This window comes from Temnothorax longispinosus, chromosome 8, assembly GCF_030848805.1.
Source record: "Temnothorax longispinosus isolate EJ_2023e chromosome 8, Tlon_JGU_v1, whole genome shotgun sequence".
Lineage (NCBI taxonomy): Eukaryota > Metazoa > Arthropoda > Insecta > Hymenoptera > Formicidae > Temnothorax > Temnothorax longispinosus.
This window is the reverse complement of record NC_092365.1, coordinates 2,418,311-2,434,042: the sequence shown is the minus strand read 5'-3', so window position 1 is coordinate 2,434,042 and position 15,732 is coordinate 2,418,311. Positions and strand designations below refer to the sequence as shown.

Sequence of the window (15,732 nt, the reverse complement as noted above, 5' to 3'; positions counted from 1 at the left end):
CAAAATTTTACATTTTTGAAAATCGCGATACGAAATGGGTTTTATAATTTCCGTTTAAGTAGCTTTTTGAAAGACCGCGGCGATTTTTCAGCGGTGAGATCCGCGTCTGATTTAACTTTGCGACTTTTCGCATCGTGCCAATAGCCTAGCGAACCGCCGGATTTTTCCAAGGTGGCCCAAACATCTAAACTTTCCCCGGGTGGTACTTCGTATCCGTTTTGTAAGCCGTGAGGATTCGACGGGGTCTTGCAATCGTGTGTGGACTCTTTGCGAAGGACAGTATCGACTTCCACGGCAGCAAAGAACGCTACCGACATCGGCAAATCTCTCATGCCTAGTCTAGAAGCGCAGAACGATCTCGTCATCAAGTTGGTCACGTGCATGGCCAGCGCAGCGTTGTACTTGTACCTGGATGGGATCAGATATCTCACTTCATCGTGAAACGACAGGCAGAATCTAGCGTTATCTCTCATTAGCCATCTCATGGAGACCAGCATCAGGTGAAGGAAGTCTACCGCGCCACTCTGCACCACCCAATTAATTTTGGTGGGCCAGAACTTGTCGTCATTGTCGGTATTGGTGATCTCCAGGGCGCGGCTCAATCTGGCGTTGAGGAACGGCGTGACTGGATGTTGACTACCGGCGATCTGTTCCAATCGGTTGAACATAGCTGATTCCGAGCCGCCTGTCCACTCGCTCTTCTGGAAAATGTCCTGTAACCCTTTGCCGTAGGCCTTCGCTAACTGAGATGCCTGAGAGGAAGTGTAGGGAATATCCTCCAAGTCATCGTTGACGAATTCAGCCTTCAACCGAAATTTCTTCTTACCCTTGGTAAGAGCAAACATCTTGCGTGACTTAGAAGTGGCCTCGGTGTCCGTCATAGACGGATTGAACTGTTTCAGCAGTCGTTGGGCAAACTTCTGGCCGGCACCGTAGATGCGGGCGTAGTTGATGACTTTGGCGTGATCGCGCGAGATGCCGATGGCCTTAGCAGTGACGCTGTGCATGTCAGTGCCGTTGGACTTGGTACCGATGAGGGTCATCCAGCCGAAAGGCGTCGCTCCGTGAATACGCTTGTAGTACGCATCTCCGATGATCGAGGCGATCCACAATTCCTGACTGTCCACGTCGGCGCCGACGATGTTGTATCCCGGCGGCGCTTGCACCATGCCTCTGAGCTCGGAGCCAATTCGTTCGACGTGCGCGTTTGACGCTGTCATCCACGTGGGCTCCACGGCGCGACGCGTCAAGGTACCGGAAACAATCACTTGAGGTATTATCGCGCCGTAACGCGTGTGCCGCTTCGTTCTCTTGATAATGCCGGACAAAGAGTGATCGTCCAGCCATATCACCATCTGCGACATGATCCTGTCGCGATTGTTACGCCAGTAGGACAGCATACGAGCGATCTTCAACACCTCCGCGGCGCTGACGTCCAAGCCGGCAAGTACATTCTCGGAGAACTTGTTGAGGAAGTCCTTGGCGAGCGGATTGCCGACGTTGTAATTGGCACCATTCTTGTGCGGCAGCTTGAAAAAGTAGCAGCAATTGTCGAGATCGACGTTGCACCATATGCCAGTGCCCTTGTACGTTTCGTTGTGCGACTCGTTCTGCTTCTTTTTAAATCGCCAGAATTCTATCTTGTGAAGATCGTTCTGCACATCGGTGCTCAAGGTGGCCATCGCGTCGTCGGCGATGTCCCTGGACGGACTGGACGATGGCAAAGGACACTGCTCCAAAAGATTCTTCAACGGCAGTTCAGTCTCGATGTCGGGATCGTCGTTGTAAGGCACCAGAATTCCCCAACCGTGATCCTTTATGTAATGCAACGGATACTTCTCCCACGTCAGATTCAGCAGCTTCGGAACCACCTGCATGGAAGTGCTAATATTCTGCGGACCTGGCGCCCAGTCTTCCTCGCTTTGCTTGGGACAGAGCTTCCTATACCACGCTGGATATCCCGGCATGTGCGGCATTCTAGCTGGTAACAAATGCCTGGTTTCCTCCAAATACGCGAATTTCTTTGCCAAAGGATCCTCCTCTTCTTCTTCGTCGTCCGATAAATACTTCTTAATGTCTGACTGCCCTTCCGTTTTTTCCGCTACATTTGTTTCTACGCCAACAGGCTTTATTTTCGAAACTTTGCTTTTCATCTTAATTTTCTGCGTGCTCCAATCTTGATCCCACATCCACAAATCTTCCTTGTATTTCTCGTCGTGCATGAGATGGCAAACAGCGTCGGCCCTCTTGGCGAGAGTGAATTTCGCTTCGTAGTTCAAGTCGTCGAACGTCGACTCCGATTCCTCCAAGTATCTCTGCCAATTAGAATTCACCGGCAAGTACGCCGAGCCGAGTTCCAACATTCCGGCCAGCGTAACCGGATGAGGGAATCTCTCCTGAAAGAGCGGGAATAGATTGCGTAGTATATTGTGAGTGGCAACTGCATCAGAGGCACAGTAGGACATTAACATATTGAAATTATTCTTAATATCTTCAATAGTACCTTCGACGAATAAATCTCTCGCCTCTTTACTTATCTCGTGGCCACAGTACAACTTATGCACTTCTCTCAAGCTGTTCAACGACGTGGTGGACTGCCAGATCTCCTTCTCCGTGTTTGCCTTTTTGGACAACAATAGCGCTCTTTGGTAGCTGTTGACACCGCTGACGCACACGTGCAACGACATGGTGTCGAGGAAACGAGTTCCCGTGGAATTCAGCCAATACTGCTCCTTAATTCTACTTCTGTCGTACGACACATTATGACCTACGACAATCTTTGGTTTCTTCTGATGCTGATTAAGTCTAGATCCGTATTCCTCTCCGTTACTCTCCATAGGAACAAGCATACTTGGTGCGAACTGTGTGTCAAACGTTTGACTGATGCTGTGCGCCAAGGAATTCGACACCCAACCGTACCAGGCTTCATTACTGACCGCAGTAGCTAGAGTAGGCAAAGGCCCTTGTTTCATGCAAACTTCAACGTCGAAAATTACACCGTCTTCCAGCGGATAATCTACGCTTTCTGCTGTACCGTCCGCCGTGTATCTGGTCCATCCTTCTTCGAAGAGCCACTGCTTCGGCATCTCGGGAATGTCCTTCATAATGTCACTTATGATTTTTAAATACGGCTTAGCTTGCGCTTTCCCAATATTATAGAAATGCTCCTCTATATCTTTTCCTTCTAAAGCTGGTAGCCTCAAGTTCACATCCGGCAATCTGGTCGCGTCCTCCACATTTATACCGTATGTGCCTAAATTTTTCTTCACACTGTTAACTTCCTCCTCGGAGAGACCGTCTTCTTTGTCGTCCTTCCTGAACAATTGGCGGTGTAGCGCTTCAGGCAGCATTTGCATATTTATTTCATTAACTCTAACATTATTTTTCTTCGAATCTGAACCATCATTCGAATCAACATCCGTATTATTTTCCAATTTCCTTAATTCTCGAGTGTCACTTTGATACAGCTGTGAATCCGATCCAGTCATTCGCCTGTTGATGTCACGAACTTTAATACTTTTAAATACTACATTTGGATTTACATGTAGTTTCGTCACCGACTTCCTCGACGCCAGCGTACTGACGTTCGACTTGCTCGGTGCTCTCTCAGACTCTGTGAACAACTTGAGGAAGCCCGCTTCGAAATTAACAGGTATCACAGGCGAGTTGTAAAGAGAACTCGTGGTAGATTTGTCGCTCTTGGAGGTTAGGCTCTCCCGGTTAGGTTCCGCGTCTTGGGCGCTCTTCAGACGCACCCTCTTCCACCGAGTCCTCTTGGAAGCTCCGACGCCGTCCCGCGCGTCCACGCACTTGTGCCGAATGCAAATGTTAATCAAGCGAGTCCTCAGTCTCATCTTACCGGCCTCTCGCTCCCCGTTCGTAACACCACGCGGCTACAACGAGACACGTGCTTCGACAGCCGAGGCTGTCGAAGCCGTGCGCATTACGAAGATGCAGTTTCAATAAAGGAAAAAACGAAAAAAACAAAATCTTACCCGAACCGGCGCTGAATCAAGCAAATCGCGTTTTCTCCGGGAAAACAGTAATTCGATGAATTATAAAATTGTATCTTGACGAAATGAGAGAGATGCACGTCACCGTCACGTCCAATCCAATCACGTCTGAAGTCAGGCGTTTTCGGGCAGGTTGGCCATCCTGTTCGAGCCCCGCACGGGCCTAACTTCAGGCTTGAAATACGCACTATAAGTACGCAGAGCCGCCATATTCCACTCTCTCGATCACGCGATTTGAAAATCAATAGCCGCAGACGCTCCTCTCGCTTCCTATTTTTAATTACAACCGCAGAGCTTTCTCTGCAACAATATTAAAAATAATGAAACAAATACATCAATGTAATTAGCTAATTTAAATACATCCATATTTCGCTGACAAAAGCAATTCTAATAAATTCGAGAGATCTCTGGTTCACACAAAACACTTTGACTGTAGAGCACAAATATCATATATGTGTGCAATTTGTCTATATATGCATATATGTATAAAGGCATCTCGTTCGAAAATCTCATATATATATCGATTCTCGTATCGTGACCGCGACGACATCTCCACATCTCGGCGTCCGCCAGTTTGTGTTCATCATGGCTTCGACGGGTTAGTAATCGTCGCGGGATCGCCGCTTAATTTTACGTCTTGATTTGTTTACCGCGTGGCGACGGCGGCACGTGCCGCGGACGAGAGATCGCTCGTTTCGCGCCTCGCGTGTCCGCGGCTTTTCGTCGTGCCAGCACGACTAAACTCTCACAATTCTCGCGCTCGTTCAGCCTGGCTCTGGCTCTGCCCGTTGCTGGCTGTTTACGGTTTACACGCGTCGCGAACGCCCGCGGATCGTGCCCGCGTGACATTGACGACTCCTCTTTCGTTTTCAGAGTCTCTGGTGTGCGACACTCTCGACCTGAGCGGCCAGGGCCTCAAGAAGCTCAGCCGGTGCCCCTCGGACGCTGATATCAGCACGTTGATCATAGACGACAATGATCTGCAGCGGCTCGAAAATCTGGAATCTTACCACAGAATTACGAAGGTAATGCAGGCAGCCTCGAGTGGGAATTATCATTAATTTGTTTGTATAATCGCAAAGTTCTGTACTGGAGCGATATTTCTTAGCTCTGCGTTCAATCCCTTCGCTAAGTTATCTTCATCGATATTCCTGCGTTTAACAGTATTTAAAACTGTAAATTTTATATATATAGTTTCAATAGAATAGAATTATGATAATTATAGATGTAAGATTGTAGTAACAATTTGATTAAAGCATCAAAGTTGATTCAAAGTTGTTCATATTGCATAAAGATAGTTTGTTATGTTGAAATACATCTGTGTCCTACAGTTCTATTGCTTTCAGCTTTCGATAATCAGAAATCAATTGCTACGGATGTACGGTGTGTCGAAGTTACATAATCTTGTTACCCTCAATTTGGCGAACAATGGTATACTCACGATAGAAGGTATCAAGGACATGACCAATTTGCAGACTCTCTGTTTAGCCGGTAATAATATCAAGGTACGATATGTATGTTACTTTATGTAACACATGTAATTGTATAATTGTAGCATATATTTCTACTATTACTGTTATATAATAATGGTATTTTACAGTCCATTGAACATCTACACACAAATACCAAATTGGAGCATCTGGATTTGTCGGAAAACAGCATCAGCCATATCTCAGATATATCTTATCTGCGAAGTTTGAAGGTACATTTATTACACTTGTTTAACATTTTGCATAAAATTGTTTGCATAAAATATAATGATAATTAAATGCTTTTTCGACTAGTCGCTTTATTTGATATATTGAATTTACAATTGGTGTATTTTTTTTGTATTTTTACAAGATAAATAACATTTTAGGAACTCTTTTTACATAACAATCGCATAATAACACTGCGCCAGTGTGAGCGCTACTTGCCCACATCCCTGGAGACGTTCACATTAGCAAATAACAACATTACTGACTTGAATGAAATGTCGCACCTGGCTAATCTAAAAAATCTGGTGAATTTCTCGATTGCTAACAATCCGTGTGTCAGCATAACTGGTAACAGTATGTATCCTTTTTGTGAGCGTACACGCGCGTTATTATTCCATCTAGAAATTAGCAGACCTTTCTCGATGTTATTTTTTAATATTAATTATAGTTGCAAAGAATTTCATCGTTACTCTGATATGGTGTTAATAGTATTTTTTTCCTTTTAATTGTCATAAGCATTAATTTTTCTGCCAATTAAATATAGCTTTCACAGTTACTAGACATAAGAAAATTAGTTTACATTAATCGTAGCATTGTTACAATAGCATATTATTCTTAACAAATGGTCTATAGCGGGTTTGACTATCGGCCTTTTGTTATTAATTGGTGTATGAGCTTAAAGTCGATCGACGGTTATGCGGTTGATCCTCTTGAAAGGTGGGTTTTCTCAAAAATACATTCTTAGTTAATACTGTATGAAAATTAATCCGTTGGACCTCGACGATCGAAACTGATTGGCAACACCTCACTTTGCTTAGCTTGAAAGCAGAGTGGCTGTATTCTCAGGGACGAGGTAGACAATTCCGCGTTGGTGAACACGCCTTACTTGCTCAATATCTTGCGTCTGTCTGCCCACTTTCGGGCGAGTCCTTAGAGAACGAGACGGACCGGAAACTTAGACTTATACTGAGCAAAGCTCAACATCACCAACAGCAGTTGAATCAACAGAGCGATACCGGGAGCGTGCACAGCTTGAGTAGCGTGGCAATGAGTCCTTCCCCAGCCGCTAGACGTAGACTTAGCCAAAACAGGACAAATTCTCCCAGACGACCTAGTGAGTTCAATAAATCCATCCATTTTTTGCGTAGTGCCATAAAGACTGTGGAATGAATTCATTTTTCGACGATTCTTAGAACTAGGTTTTACTCATAATTGCGACAAGTGGTTTAGTAGTGATTTAGATTGTCCAGTTCTTCTGTCGAGTTCTTCAATACATACATCCTAGTTATGATCTGTTTTCTCTAGTGCCAATGTTGACATACTATGAAGATAAATACTTACAATCACCAAAATTTTATGAAGCAAAATACTGTGTCTGCCATATTCCTTGTCCAGGTATCCAAGGCCATATTGAGGATTTATCATATATTGAATAAAACCACATAGTAGGAATGTGCAAGAATCTAAAGACAATTTTATTTATTTTTTTAAATCATGCTAAATAAAATTATATATTTTAGTTAATAAAGTTATATTATTATTCACACACATAACAACGTAAATTAAATTGAGAGGAAGAACGAGTAGGACTTATTTATATATATATATATAATTTATTGCATTAAATAAGTATAAATATTCTTATGTTAAATTTTTTTTATATATTTTCACTTTTAATAAATATTACTCAATTACTCATAACATCATTAAAATATAAAGGATCATCTAGTTCGGATTCATGCACATACCTGTACTCTAGCTCTCTTCATGCATAGTACTTTCTAAAGCAATTGCTTCTTTAGGCTTATAGTGCGAACGATCATTGGCCGATGAAAGCAGTTAAAATATCAACACTAAGGCGCTATTCTTAGAAGATTTCATTAGCATATTAGCATAGGACGATTGGAAAGACTTGATCTTTTTTTGAATAGTATTTAACTTCGATTAGTAGACTATATATCGTTTGCAAGCTTTTCCTAGCAATGCTAGCGTCAGAAATTTCCCAAACACAAATGGATATAAATGATATAATATAATTTTACTTATTGCATGATAAGCGTTGATTGCAGTATTAAACAATATTTTGCCAGCTTCCTCGAGGAACCCCTTGAAAATGAAATCGCCAGACCGAATGGTATCCAGCTGTCATACTGAGGCCATGGTTTCTTCATGTCATGGTTTATTGAGTGGTGATCACGAATCGACTCTGATGACCCAAAGCTTAGATCCTAATATGCTCTCTGGTACACTGAGCAGCAAAACGTTAAACAATAGTTTGCAGGACATGGAAGGTAAGGCAATTATATACAACTGACTGAATCAGATTAAACGGAATCAGATCATGATAAAAGGTATTTTCGTCCAGAGACATCGAGCCCTCTGCAAGCGGCAACGAAATTAGTACCGGTGCCAGAGTCTCTGATGAGTCCAGACTTTCGTCCACCGTCCGGCCTTTCACGGATTTTACTGAAGACTCCCACGTCGAGTAAATTAAACTCTCCCTGTCAAATCACAATACCTAGTAAACCATCCATGGACGGCGATGGAAAGGCAATTCCGATCATAAATACCGTAAATCCAATGGCAAAAACGAATCTAAGTGCTGTAAAGGCGAATGCGCTTGTGAAAAGTAGTTCCGCGACAAATTGCAGCGTCGTGAGACCGAACATAACGAAACCGATCGTGACATACGCTAACAGTAAGTGTCCACACAGCGTGAAGATAAACAATTACGTTCAGAGCAAGACCTTGCCTGCGAAGAGAAGCACGAGGAGTCCAAATTTAGCTAGAAGCATACAGCGACCGAAGAGTGCGAACGAGAGACTCAAGAGCAACTTGAACAAAGACGAGAAAGACGGCGACGCTGGAATTCAGAGCAGCGACGAGGATAGTGAGGTGTGTCAGGCGAAATTGGATGGTATTCGACATAGGGCTATCCAAAGAAGACAAGAAGACAGTAATAAAGGTAAGACGTTTAAAATATTTTGAAATATCAGGCGCAAGTATTAATGAACACTCTGTATTTAATGGATATTTTCTTGCAGATCAAGATCAGACAGAAAAGGCTGCTATCTGTATTCAAAGAATGTGGCGAGGCTATCATACAAGGAATCTTAATAGAACAGCTACTAGTATATTAAAAACGATCGACATGTTAAGAACGAATAAGTACATCCAGTAAGATTTCATCTTTTTCATGCGTAATATTTTATTTATAGAATAAGACGTATACACATACAAAATATTTTACAGGAAACTGTCGACAGACATGGAAGCTACGAGAACCGCTCTCGAAAGCGAGCACAAGTTACAGTTATTGCAGATGCAAGCGATCAATGCATTGTGGAAAAAAGTGGTCAGTCTGCAACCGGGCGGCAATCGAGAAAACACCTTCAGTGATACGGACAATGCTCTGCAACCAAATGCGGACGTAGTCAATAATCTCGCGCAAACATGCAATCTGCTCCATACCCAGGTAAGTTTTCAAAAAAGATTTTCACATCTTATCAAAGAGAAAATGTAAAATTTTTCCAATATCTTACATTTTTTTGTTTGTTTTTCATCAGGTCCAACAGTTGCAAGACTCGATGACCGAGATAAAGCGTTGCATGTCCAGCATGAAGCCGAAACCCGCTCTCGTCGATAATGGCGTTGCTACTCAAACAGAGATATCTGCCGTGCATACACCGGCAGGCGAAGAGAACACGTTTCCCTATGGACGTCCTAATAGACCGCAAAGTCTGCCGATACATCAAACGATACACGAGGGAATCGAGAACAAAAGTTTTGCGTCGAATTTGGTGGACAGCGTGCTGAAGAAAGTGTCGCACTCCACCGACACAACGGATGACGAGGTCAATACAGATATCTTGAATTCCAATGAAAATCCCGAGATGTTAAACTCGAACGAGAATCCCGAGATGTTCAAGAGTTGCGAGGAGATAATAGAATCCGACCTCAAGCAAGCGGTTGAGAATGAGACGGTGAACGACTACGAAAATATAATCGAGAACGCGGCGATTGACGGTGAGGTATGCGAGGAAACATTGTGTAAGGAGTTGCATAATTTGATTGAAACGGAAAATGGAGCAGACGCTTACGGAAACCGCGACGATAACGCGGTTAATGGGGACGACAAGGAAGTCTGCTAGATTTGACTTTGTTGAATCAAATTTCCGCACCATATGCCTTGTGAATGACGCAATGATGGTAAAACGGTACGTGCGAAGCGAAGGAAAGCGAACGTCTAAAAAATGCTCACTGTAAATAACAAAAGCTAATTGTATTCGTAACAATATTATAAAATGGAATTTAATTTTAATCGTGAACCGTTTTACTACAAAAGAAAAAGAGAGATACTTTGATCACGAACAACAAGCTGCCATTCTGACCGAATAAAGTATCTATGTAGTTTAAGTAAAACAGATTGATAAGAACAGTGCAGTATAAATTATATCAATGACTATAAAACGTTTGTCAGCTTGTGCAACTTTCGTTTTAGATTATAAAGTATATTCTGTGAAACATTCGCATTGCATATTTGCGTATTGTCGTAAAGAATTTCAGAAATTTTCCGTCCGATTTTTGACGGTAGTATATACAATCGCATAAAACATATAGTAAATATTTTATCAGACTGGCCATTAGAGTTTCCAAACATTCCATTAATTTTATCTGTAACTAACTCTCTTACCTCAATAGAATAGTTTTACATTCTCCCAGGAAGTTATATTTAACATTTTAAGAAACAAATTTTTTTATTAAAACACCTCTCTGCACCAAATATATATTTATTATCAATTAAGTATATCTCTACTTTATAAGTTTCTAGCTCTTATAAGTAAACTTTGGTATTTAATTTATTTATTTATTCGTCTACATATAAAGAAGCGTTACTTTTAAAATAGTAGATATATTGAAGTATTGAGAAAGAATAGCAAAAATATGATTGAATCTAGTCAATATAGAGTAGCTTTTACATTTAGATACAATGTAGATATTCCAGAATTGTTAAATAGATACTACTCAACGTTATGAGGTAAAACGTTCATTTCAACCTATTACATCGTTAAACAGCATGATTGAAGATGAAAATGTAACTGCTTTTCTGTAACTATCAATTTCATGATTATTTATGTGCGATAAATAATTGTTGATTGAACAATTTAATATTCTGCGAACTACGCACACGCGAGCTTAATAAATTAATATTGTACATCAGCTGCAGCGTATTATTCTATTTACAATTGAATCTCTGTATCATTATTCTTAGTCATTTTCCCTCTTACACTATGCGTACTTCAAATTTGCTACGTTATCATGTATGCACAGAATTAAAATGTTTGCGTGATAATTCTAAATCAATTTGAAGTAAGAATAAAAAACAGAGATACAACTGATAAAATTGTGCTCATTTTGAGGTACTCTCGAAAATTTATCTTATTAGTTAGGAAAATTATATTTCAATAAGGAGTAATATGCGTTAAATACGATTCACTTTTTGCTCTCCCGAAATAAGTTGTTTTATTTCTTATACGTTATGTTTTAATATCGAGAACCATTAAAATTCGAATTCATAACTTATCTCAATTTCTTGATATCGCCAAAGTTATCACAATATATTTTAGGCATAACTAAATCCGACTAGTCTTACAAAAATTGTAAAAATTACGCGAAACTTCGAGGTTGATTTTTAGGTACAGATTTTTTAATATAAAATTCTTTTACATATTTCTATATTGAAATGTTTATCAATGATAAATTTTCGGGTGTCTGAAGTTAATATTTTTAGAGTATCTATTATAAAAACAATTTTGTTTTACACATGTATGATAAAATAGAAGGATGTGCTTAGCTTAAATTTATATTTTTGTGATTCTTCGAAACATATACGACCAAATAATTTCCTAATAATAACAAGTTGGACATGGTTGGACAGACTTAATCGTGAAATAAGAATATAGAAACGTAATTGTAATGCATTGTCTTTATTTCATATTTCCTAATTTATAAATTATAAACAAAATAGCACTCTTTCTTACGATTACGCATTATTTACATTGCATTTTAAATTGATATCTAATTGTCTTAAAAAAATATATACACAGCCAGAGTTAAATATACATATTATTGCCTGAATATTAAACATTCATAATTTTTTTGGCCATTTTTATTGCGTTTTTAATAAAAACATATTTAAAAAGACATAATAATTACAGATAATTGATCCTGTTTGTATATTTAAGTACTATGACATATGCACTGTTATATAACACATCTGAATATTAATTTTAGAATTTATTTAAATTGAACATATTGACTTATTTAGAAATAAAAACATGAAATAATTCGTTTAAAAATTTGTTTCTTTTCCACGTGATTCCTGCATTAATAAGAAGAACGATTCGGAATTTTCTGATCAATCTCATTAGCCATTGGAGTTCCATAAAACGGTAAATTGATTCAATTTAATTTACATTACTTATATCATCGTTATAAAGTTTACATAATTTTATCATCTAAAAAATAAAAATGTAAAATTTTATATCAAAATTATAAATGAAAAGCATATTTAATGAAACATTTTCTGATACGTTGTTTTTTCTAATTTTGAATAAGATTTTTCCATTTTTTTTACTTTGTCTATTTGCAGTTCGATAACCCTGTCGGGACACATTTTAAACACCTGATGGAGATCATCTAATCCTAATTTATATTCTTTCAAGGAAGTATAAGCTTGTCCTCTTCGAAATAGCGCTTTACTATTCATATTATCCGTTTCCAGAACCTGAATTAAATAACATGCTAAAACATAATGCAATACTTGTGATTTTCTCACAGGATCCATTTACTTACCTCATTACATAGATCTATGGCTTTACGATACTCTTCCTGCTTTAAATATACAGCAGCTAAATTAAGTAACAAAGTTAATCTAAGATCCGCCAGTGAGACATAAAATGTATCTGCCATGTTTTGGTGTTTGCTCATCCAGAGATAATATCGTAATGCTTTCTTATACTTTCTACCAGCGTCCACAAATTTCTGCTGTGTAAAATAAGCATTTCCAGAATTTTTTATCTTTTGTATTACCGCCTCCATGAATTGGTGCTAAAAAAAAATGAACGGATCCAAATTAGAGTACAATTTCGCATATCAACACTTAATAATTTTCAGGAATGATACACAAATGACAATTTACAGTGAGCCTGAAGGCATGTGACGGAAAATCCCAATCTTCCGGATACGGTGGAAAAACATCCTCAGATCCGTCGTTCTCCTCCAATCCCCAACTCTCATCGTTTCTCAATTCTCCACAATTAGATATAACTATTACCTAAACAAACCAATCGCGAAACTAAATAATTGTCACAGATTCAGGAAGCTATTTTCTTTGTGACTTGAAAGATATAGCCTTACATCAACTGGAGTATCCTCATTCGTCTGCACTTTATTGATCTCTAATACCACGCCCATTCCTTTCACGACCTTTCCAAATACAACGTTCGTGTTATCCAAATGCTTGGACTGTTGAACGGTGATGATAAACTGAGAACCGTTGGTGTTTGGCGTTCCCTCGTTCACCATGCTAAGCAGCCCAGAGTCGTCGTGCGACAACGTGAAGTTCTCGTCATCGAAGTAAGAACCGTAAATACTCTCTCCTACGCTAGTGCCGTCGAAATTGACAATATCACCACCCTGGATCTTGAACTGGGAAACAACTGTAGCAGTATAATAATACATATGTATGCTATTTAATTTTTATCTTTGCATCTTTTCGCAGAAAAAAGTGTCAAGCGTCGATACCCTTACGTAGATGTCTAAACATGCAGATCGCGCAGATTTCAGTGTCAAGATGCTGAATAAAATGTAGCTACTGAGGGTCTGTTTCCTATAGCTGAACTGGGGCTGCACTAGTTCAGAGTTTATCTTTTTTACTCCACATTCGAAGGAAAAAGATAGAGTCTGAACTAGTGCAGCCAGTTCAGCAAACAGATCCTAGAATTAGCGTCAAGACGCTGAAATCTGCACATTTAGACCTCAGCGCAAGGGTGCTGTGCAAGGGTGGTTTGACGCACGACGCTACCATGTAATGAATGGCACCTTATGGGAACTTTCCAGCAAGTGACACAGGTCGACACAAACGTTCTTTCTCTCTTTTTTTACAATGAGTAACAAAAACAAAACGACACTTGTGTCGACTTGTGTCGCTTGCTAGAAAGCTCCCAGTTTCTGTTCATTCTCAAAAGAAATCTAAACTCTATCCAGTCTTAAAAAAAAAATAAAAAATCTAGATTTCAACAGGTACTGGTGGCTGCGACGATGCAAAATTGTATCAAAACATGTGTGCATAGCAACTGAATCTCTATTCATCCTCAGAAGAATTCCAATTACGTCGCAACTTCAACAAAATAAACAAGTGATCTATATTCAAGGTAAAAATCTGGAACATGCGCTTCTATCGTGACAGAGAATCATCACTGACGCAGGGTGTTAATACAGCTGGAATGAAGATACATGGGAGCGAGAGGAATCGGACACTCGAGATAACGCTCACCTTTGTGAAAAATGGTTCCCTTGTAGTGTAACTTCGCGGCCTTCGTCCCAGCGCCCATCTCGCCGGTGCACAACGCGCGGAAATTCTCCGCGGTTCGCGGCACAATGTTCTTGAACAATTCTATAACGATTCTTCCCACTAGAAAAACAATGGAATCGTGAACCGGTATTCGCACAATCATAACCTCGCGCGAGTACGTACCTTTCTCGGAGTTGATCACGATGTCCAGAAAAACCACGGGATTGTCCGGATTAGTGAGCTGTTCCATCTTTCCTTCCTCGTTGCGATCACCGTCACGAAAATCTTCTATCTCGCAAGTTCGAACTATGCACGACCTTCGTAGCATTCGTAGACGTCACCGACTAGCCTCACTCGCCGCGACCCGCGAGTCCCTTAACTGCTCGCTTGGGTTGCTTGCCTGCTCTCGAACAATGGGTTAATCATATTAAATGACCGTACCTCGACTCGACTATAAAGACGCAACTGCAAACTGCAACGTCTGCAACTCCGGGAGTCAAGAACGTTCGGAAGTTTCGAGACGCTGAATTATGACTCATATTGTTTTTACTCGCGCGTTTTACTTATAAAAGATATCAAGTAATTATATTTTAACAGTAAAACGTCTGTATTTATGTGTAACACTAGCTCGTGAAAATAAAAGATTTTTCAATATAATCGAAATTCTTGTGAGGAAATAACTCTCGACACGTTTAATAATTAAGTAATAAAGTTATATACCACAAGAACTGGAGCAGATAGATCCAAAGCAGCGTGAAAAGTATAAATTTTCAAGGATGATAGAGCTTCCTGATTTGAATTCGAAAATTATGTATATTCGTCTGTTTCCACGAATGTCTTCAAGTCAACTGAAACCATGACCGTTTGGTCGGTTTGGTATTGATACGCACAATGTTTATAGCAACATGGATCATGCATAATTCAAAAACGTCCCAGATCCCAGGTGGCAAAGTGACGTCTTAAATAACGTTTTAATGACGTCAGTAAGGCGTCTTTAGACGTCATCTTTGCTACTTGGGGTATTGTCTTTTCTGTTTAAATCGACAAGATTTCCGATGATTTCTTAAAAACGTCGTAAGAAACATAAAGTCCCAATAAATTTGATATATAGCGCATACTTGCGATTTTTCTAACATTTTCAAATAAAAGAAAAAAAAATTCCACGCTTGTATAACAAAGCACAATCTTCAATTATTTCAAGCAAAAAATTAAAATTGCATTTACGTGAATTATTCAAGTACTATTACATTTGAATGTTGACAAAAAAATAGATTTGCACTTTAAAAAAGTTAGGTCCCACCGAGATTTGAACTCGGATCGCTGGATTCAGAGTCCAGAGTGCTAACCATTACACCATGGGACCTCTCATTTACTACCCTCTTGGACAGAATGTACTTTACCTACCGATTGTCGCAGAAGTCTCGACCTCGCTCAGCAGAAATTTCAA

The 15,732-nt window shown here is 39.9% G+C and overlaps 3 protein-coding genes and 1 non-coding gene across 7 annotated transcripts in view; 1 reads left to right on the top strand and 3 right to left on the bottom strand.

Annotated features, from left to right (window-relative positions):
* Cep97 (centrosomal protein 97kDa) overlaps nucleotides 1-10,060 on the top strand; it is a 66,414-nt gene extending 56,354 nt beyond the window's left edge. The window contains exons 1-12 of one of the 2 annotated variants that reach the window (XM_071787125.1): nucleotides 4,470-4,611; nucleotides 4,887-5,038; nucleotides 5,360-5,518; nucleotides 5,614-5,715; nucleotides 5,872-6,068; nucleotides 6,344-6,427; nucleotides 6,529-6,824; nucleotides 7,801-8,001; nucleotides 8,076-8,675; nucleotides 8,755-8,887; nucleotides 8,963-9,185; nucleotides 9,277-10,060. In XM_071787125.1, the coding sequence (XP_071643226.1) occupies nucleotides 4,599-4,611; nucleotides 4,887-5,038; nucleotides 5,360-5,518; nucleotides 5,614-5,715; nucleotides 5,872-6,068; nucleotides 6,344-6,427; nucleotides 6,529-6,824; nucleotides 7,801-8,001; nucleotides 8,076-8,675; nucleotides 8,755-8,887; nucleotides 8,963-9,185; nucleotides 9,277-9,861 (2,745 nt within the window). In that variant the 5' untranslated portion in view covers nucleotides 4,470-4,598 and the 3' untranslated portion in view covers nucleotides 9,862-10,060. Of the gene's footprint in view, nucleotides 1-4,469; nucleotides 4,612-4,886; nucleotides 5,039-5,359; nucleotides 5,519-5,613; nucleotides 5,716-5,871; nucleotides 6,069-6,343; nucleotides 6,428-6,528; nucleotides 6,825-7,800; nucleotides 8,002-8,075; nucleotides 8,676-8,754; nucleotides 8,888-8,962; nucleotides 9,186-9,276 lie in introns of those variants that run through there. The other variant, XM_071787126.1, reaches the window with a different exon arrangement.
* Nucleotides 42-4,137, bottom strand: Tam (DNA polymerase gamma, catalytic subunit tam). Its single transcript, XM_071787124.1, has 2 exons — nucleotides 3,996-4,137; nucleotides 42-3,925 (listed from the first exon to the last, which is right to left on the bottom strand). Exon 2 carries the CDS (start codon nucleotides 3,852-3,854, stop codon nucleotides 42-44), a length of 3,813 nt encoding a protein of 1,270 aa, XP_071643225.1. The 5' UTR covers nucleotides 3,855-3,925; nucleotides 3,996-4,137.
* A 1,618-nt stretch (nucleotides 10,061-11,678) lies between the features above and the next one.
* On the bottom strand, nucleotides 11,679-15,170 carry Cyp40 (Cyclophilin 40). Of its 3 annotated transcripts, XM_071787133.1 has the most exons (8): nucleotides 15,006-15,170; nucleotides 14,469-14,685; nucleotides 14,268-14,405; nucleotides 13,130-13,431; nucleotides 12,912-13,046; nucleotides 12,566-12,820; nucleotides 12,348-12,497; nucleotides 11,679-12,228 (listed from the first exon to the last, which is right to left on the bottom strand). In XM_071787133.1, exons 2-8 carry the CDS (start codon nucleotides 14,611-14,613, stop codon nucleotides 12,178-12,180), a joined length of 1,176 nt encoding a protein of 391 aa, XP_071643234.1. In that variant the 5' UTR covers nucleotides 14,614-14,685; nucleotides 15,006-15,170; the 3' UTR covers nucleotides 11,679-12,177. The 3 variants fall into 3 exon arrangements, with proteins under 3 accessions (XP_071643234.1, XP_071643232.1, XP_071643233.1); XM_071787131.1 differs by having other exon boundaries at nucleotides 11,679-12,497; nucleotides 15,006-15,169; XM_071787132.1 differs by lacking the exon at nucleotides 15,006-15,170 and having other exon boundaries at nucleotides 11,679-12,497; nucleotides 14,469-14,889.
* A 406-nt stretch (nucleotides 15,171-15,576) lies between these two features.
* On the bottom strand, nucleotides 15,577-15,648 carry Trnaq-cug (transfer RNA glutamine (anticodon CUG)). Its single transcript has one exon. It is a non-coding gene; the product is annotated as a tRNA-Gln (tRNA).
* Nucleotides 15,649-15,732: the final 84 nt, after the last annotated feature.